This window comes from Lichenostomus cassidix, chromosome 26 (assembly GCF_008360975.1).
Source record: "Lichenostomus cassidix isolate B80296 chromosome 26, HeHo_3.0, whole genome shotgun sequence".
Lineage (NCBI taxonomy): Eukaryota > Metazoa > Chordata > Aves > Passeriformes > Meliphagidae > Lichenostomus > Lichenostomus cassidix.
The window spans coordinates 2,568,941-2,574,272 of record NC_139506.1 but is presented as its reverse complement, the minus strand read 5'-3'; the positions used below and the strand labels follow the sequence as shown (position 1 = coordinate 2,574,272).

The 5,332-nt window shown below is 60.4% G+C and overlaps 1 protein-coding gene across 1 annotated transcript; it reads left to right on the top strand.

The window, feature by feature from the left end:
• Nucleotides 1–982: 982 nt before the first annotated feature.
• OLFML3 (olfactomedin like 3) lies at nt 983–3,561 on the top strand. The gene is made up of 3 exons (XM_085082927.1): nt 983–1,155; nt 1,878–2,163; nt 2,568–3,561. Exons 1-3 carry the CDS (start codon nt 1,048–1,050, stop codon nt 3,353–3,355), a joined length of 1,182 nt encoding a protein of 393 aa, XP_084939053.1. The 5' UTR covers nt 983–1,047; the 3' UTR covers nt 3,356–3,561.
• Nucleotides 3,562–5,332: the final 1,771 nt, after the last annotated feature.

Below are 5,332 nucleotides of genomic sequence, written 5' to 3'. Positions count from 1 at the left end.
TTCATTTGGTCACTCGGTCTGTTAAGGAGGGTGGGAGAAGGGTTTGGGGATATCCAGGATGAGGTGTGATGGTGCAGGATGCAGATAGTGGATGCGGATTTGGGATGCAGATCTGGGATGTGGATTTGGGATGTGGATGCGGATTTGGGATGCAGATTTAGGATGCAGCGGCACTAGATGGCACACTCGCCCCACCACAGCACTGCGGCTCCGCTCGCTCCCTGCTCATGGCCAGGAGCCCACGGCTAGTGTCTGCAGAACCGACCGGCCCGGCTGCATCCAGGGCACCGAGCTGTGCTGTCCGTCTATCCATCCGTCCGTCCGTCCATCCATCCATCCACCCACCCGTTCGTCCATCCATCCATCCATCACATCGTGCCTGGGCTCATCCCGTCCCGGGGCTGTGGGTGCCACCAAGTGTCCCCGCACTGGCGGGTGACCATCCTGCCATGTCCCAGCCCGGCCCCGATGGCTCTGCCCGGGGAGATCCGCAGGACACTGGCACGGTGCAGGGGTCAGGCAGGGGCTGCCGGCTCAGCAGCAAGGACGTGGGGGGACACGGGCTCGGGGGGGACATGGGCTCGAGGGGACACGGGCTCGGGACTGGTGCCCATAGTGCTGGCCTGGCTTTGCCTCCACCTTACCTGGCCATGGCCGAAGCCAAGGTTGGCCGCTGGCCTTGGGCATCAATTCGGCCAAGGAGCCAGAGCTGTGCCCTCGCTGTCCCACGAGCTGTCCCCACACTAGGGCTCACGAGGACGTGTTCTTCTCTTGCTCGGGGCTCCTGCGGCTCTCCTTGCACCCCACACACCCCCACACCCCACACACCCCACACCCAGCCCGTCTCCATCCCCACACCCAGCTCCTGCCCCATCCCGCGCCTCGGGGGCACCGCGCTGGGTGGGCGCGAAGGGGTTAAAGCACCCGGGGCTGGCCCGCGGGGAAGGAGCAGCCTCTCCTCCCTCTCTGCACATCTGGATTCAATAAGGGCAGGGGAGGCCGGAGCATTCCTGAGCACTGAGCTGGAGGCTGCTCTCGCTGCCGGCCATGGGGCCCTGGCGCTGCCTGCTGCTCCTGCCGCTCCTCGCCCCAGCCCTGCGCGCCCAGCAGCAGCAGTTCATGGAGTACGTGGAGCGGCGCCTCACCCTCCTGGAGGTACAGCCCCGAGCAGGGCCCCACGGCCGCCCCACACCCCAAATCGGGCTCCCCACCCTTCCCCGTGGAGGGCCGGCGGGGCTGGGAGCGGGGCTGGGCGAGCAGGAGCTGGGATGGGGATGGAGCAGTATGGGGTGTCCTGGCAGCCCCCCAGGTCCTGCACGGCCCAGCAGGAGGATGCACAGGGGCAAGATGGGTGTGGGAGAGCTGTGGGACCGGCGGGAGTGGGGGAACTGTGGGTGTGGGAGCACCGTGGGGACATCATGGCAATGAAAACATCACGGGTCTGGGAACGTCATGGGAAAGCAGGGACGGGAGCCTCATGGGGTCATCACAGGAATGGGGCATCAAGGATCTGGGAGCATGGTGGGAGAGTGGGGAGTGTTCTGAGTCCAGGAACATCGTGGGCATCACAGGAATAAGGATGTCACGGGAGAGCGAGGGCATTGTGGATCTGGGAACATCATGGGAGCACCATGGGAATGGGGGCAACACGGGAATGGGGATGTCATGGGTCTGTGAGTATCATGGAGGAGTAGCAACACTGTGGGTCTGGGAACATCATGGGAACATCATGGGAACATCATGGGAACACCATGGGAATGGGCACCCCGGGTCTGGGAACATCACGGAAGCAGCACAAGAACATCGTGGGTTTGGGAGCACCACAGGAGCAGGAACAGGGCGGGATGGAGACCTCAGTGTCCCCTGGGCCACCCCAGGAGAGGATCTCGCAGTGGCACGACCAGAGCAGCCGCTACTCCACGGAGCTGCGGGACTTCAAGAACCAGGTGCTGGGCATGCTGGAGGCGGCCGAGAAGGAGCGGGAGGCGATGCGGGCGGAGGCTGAGAGCGCGGCCGTGCGTGTGGACAGGCTGGAGAGGGAGGTGGATTACCTGGAGACACAGAACCCTGCCCCGCCCTGCGTGGAGGTGGATGAGACACTGATGGACAAGCAGGTGGCCACAGCCAAGCAGAGGAAGAATGAGAAGTACACCAAGCTCACGGGTGAGGGGCTGCCGTGGCTCCCTGGGGGGATGGTCCATGAGGGTTACCCTGACCCTTCCCAGCCCTCCCTGGTCTAGGTGTCCCCCAGCCACAGAGGTGGCACTGTCCCAGGTGTATCTGGCACAAGATTCTGCATCCCCCCCCAGCCTGGGAGCTGCTTCCAAGCCCCAGGCTGGAGCCCTGTGCTTATCCTAAGCCCCTAGGGCTGGGGTGAGGGTGGCTCCTCTGCCTGTGATATGGGTGCACAAGGGGACTTCTCAATGCCACCAGGGATGCACCTAAACCTCCTCAGTGAGTTTTGGGGACACTTGCCTGAGGGCCAGGGTGGGACAGAGTGAGAACCCAGCCTGGGGCAGCAGCAGTGTTGCTGGTTTCCAGAATGTCAGCCTGCCCCACTCTTGCAGATTGCAGCGACACCATCGCCAGTGTCAGGGCCATGAAGATCCTGAAGCGTTTCGGCAGCTCCTCGGGGCTCTGGACCAAGGATGCTGCAGGGAGCTCGGAGAAGATCTACGTATTCGATGGCACTGCCAACGACACTGTCTACGTCTTCCCCCGCATGAGGGAGTTCACCCTCTTCTCCTCCACCCGCAAGGCCGCCCGCATCAAGCTGCCCTACCCCTGGGTGGGCACCGGGCACCTCGTCTATGACGGCCACCTCTACTACATCCGCCAGCAGGGCCTGTCCTTCCAGGTGATCAAGTTCAACCTGGCCAACAAGACGGTGGTGGACAGCTCGGTGTTCCCCGCCGAGGAGCAGATCCCCGTCTTCGGCCTCTCCCCCTCCACCTACATCGAGGTGTCGGCCGACGAGGAAGGGCTCTGGGCCATCTACGCCACCAAGGAGGACGAGAAGAACATGTGCCTGGCCAAGCTGGACCCCGACTCGCTGGACATCGAGCAGATGTGGGACACGCCGTGCCCGCGGGAGAACGCCGAGGGAGCCTTCGTGGTGTGCGGGGCGCTGCACGTGGTGTACAACACCCGCCTGCCCAGCCGCGCCCGCGTGCAGTGCGTGTTCGATGTCAGCGGCACTCTGGCCCCCGAGGATGCCTCCCTTGTCTACTTCCCCAAGCGCTACGGCTCCCACTCCAGCCTCAAGTACAGCCCCCGTGAGAGGCAGATCTACGCCTGGGATGATGGCTATCAGATCATTTACCGCATGGAGATGAAGAAGAAGGTGGAGGTCTGAGGGGTTCCTGGTGCTGCCTGGCTCAGCCCTCAGGACAGCATCTCTGCCCCTTCTGCCATCACTGTGAAATGAGGAAATGCTGGATCCTCGCCCCAGCCACCCCCTGGCACCAGGTGTCCCTGCTGGGAGCGCCTGCAGAGTCCTGGACTAATTTAATGAGGTTTTCTTGTCTGATATAATGAATAAATACTATGCAGCGAAGTGCAGCCACCTGCCTGGGGGAGCGTGGGGTGCTGGGCTGGGCTGGCAGAGCCCTGAGCTCCACGTGGCCCCTGAGACACCCCAAAAAGCCTTCCTGAGTGTGGGATGCACATGCAGGGCTCAGAGCAGTGAGCACAGAGTGACCCTGGGGTGCAGGGGGGCTGGGCTGGGGTTTAGGGCAGGGATTTCTGTTGGAGGTTTTTGGGTGAGGGTTTAGGAAGGGCTTTGGCAGGGATTGAGCTGAGGCTTTGGGCAGCCTGCTGGTCAGGGCCAGCTTGTTTTACATGAGCAAAACTGTGAGCAAACAGCAAAATCCCTTAATCTGGGAGAACAACAGGGGTGGTGCCCCAGCCTGCAGGCCCAGATGTTGCTGATTTACTGAGTTTGTGTCTAATGAAGCACAGTCGACTTCCCACTGCAGCCCCAGAATCTCCACCTTATGGAAGGCCCTGGTTTCCCCCTAGTCCCTTCCCTCTTCCTCCAGCACCGAGTTCCTACACAGAGGAGCCCCAGAGGGGATGGGGCAGGACAGGGCAGGGGCTGGGATGGCTCTTGGGGATGGGGACAGCCCCACATTGCCACCACACCATGTCCTTCCTGCCCCAGCAGCGACTGTCCCTCATGCTCTCACTCACCCCACACTCCTGCAGGTGCAGGATTTGGCTTATTTCTGTCCCTGTGCCCCCCAGAAACCAGGACTGGTGTGATTTGTACCTCTCAAAACATCCTGAGCGCACAGAGGGTGGATTTGGAGGTGTTTCAGTGCTGTGAGCATCCCTTTTCCCCATCAAGGATCAATTCTGGGGACAAGTGTTGAACACATGAAGCCATGGGCTGGTCCAGTGAGGAGTCCATCCTGCTGGTGCCAATTCCAGGCTCCCTCTGGGATGAGAGGCCAAGAGCTGCCTGGGCACCCCAGGGAGGTGCCAACCCCATGGGGATCACAATTTCCAGGGGCCTGAGGGGCTCCCAGGGCCACCTGCTCCCCCAGGGCCATGACATGGCCATGCCATCCCCCTGCCACCCTAAAACCCAGCCAGCACCCCCATTCCCAGCTCTAGCCAAGCTGTCCTGTGACGTGGAGAACACTTGGTATTTGCCTCAAGTTCCTCTGTATTATAATCAAATTGGTTGCATAAGAAAAATCTTCAAATCCGCGCTTTGAATGACTGTAATTGGCTGGTGCTGAAAGTTCAACACACAGTGCAAGTCAAGCAGAGAAATTATCCAAGTGTGAAGGACTCTGTGAACTGTCAAGTTAATTTATGGCCCTTTTCAAGATCAATAACGGCGGTAACAGAAATATAATTTTCAGAAATCTCGCAGTAGTAAATAATTACACCGATGATTTCTCCAGCTTGAATTAGAATTGATGGGGCGGCAATGATTCTGCACCAGGAACCATCTTGGAGCCTGGGATGTCCTGCAGAGTCAGGGCTGCACTTCCCTGGGACACCAGGAGCTTTTCCTTCTCCAGGTGAGCATTCCCAGCTCTCCCAGCCTGGCTCCAGAGGGGCTCCAGCCCTGGAGCAGCTCCAAGGCCTCCTCTGGACTCTTTCCAGCATCTCCACATCCTTCCTGTGCTGAGGCCCATGGGCAGAGGTGCCTCCCCCTAAATCAGGGCCCCACATGCTCCTGTGGAGCTTGTTTTGTACAAAGTCTTTGGGAATGAGGAGAAAAATGAACGAAATCACTGCAGTGCCCGATGGGCTCCCGGAGCACAGCACTTATCTCACACTCCACATCTTCAAAGTACTGCAGGAAACATCAACTAAT

What these genes read in the sequence shown, in the direction of transcription:
- OLFML3 (XM_085082927.1), top strand. Translation starts at nt 1,048, where the DNA reads ATGGGGCCCTGGCGCTGCCTGCTGCTCCTGCCGCTCCTCGCCCCAGCC. An exon ending in GGCGCCTCACCCTCCTGGAG is followed by an intron (nt 1,156 to 1,877) that starts GTACAGCCCCGA and finishes GGGCCACCCCAG; the next exon opens with GAGAGGATCTCGCAGTGGCA. An exon ending in GAAGTACACCAAGCTCACGG is followed by an intron (nt 2,164 to 2,567) that starts GTGAGGGGCTGC and finishes CCACTCTTGCAG; the next exon opens with ATTGCAGCGACACCATCGCC.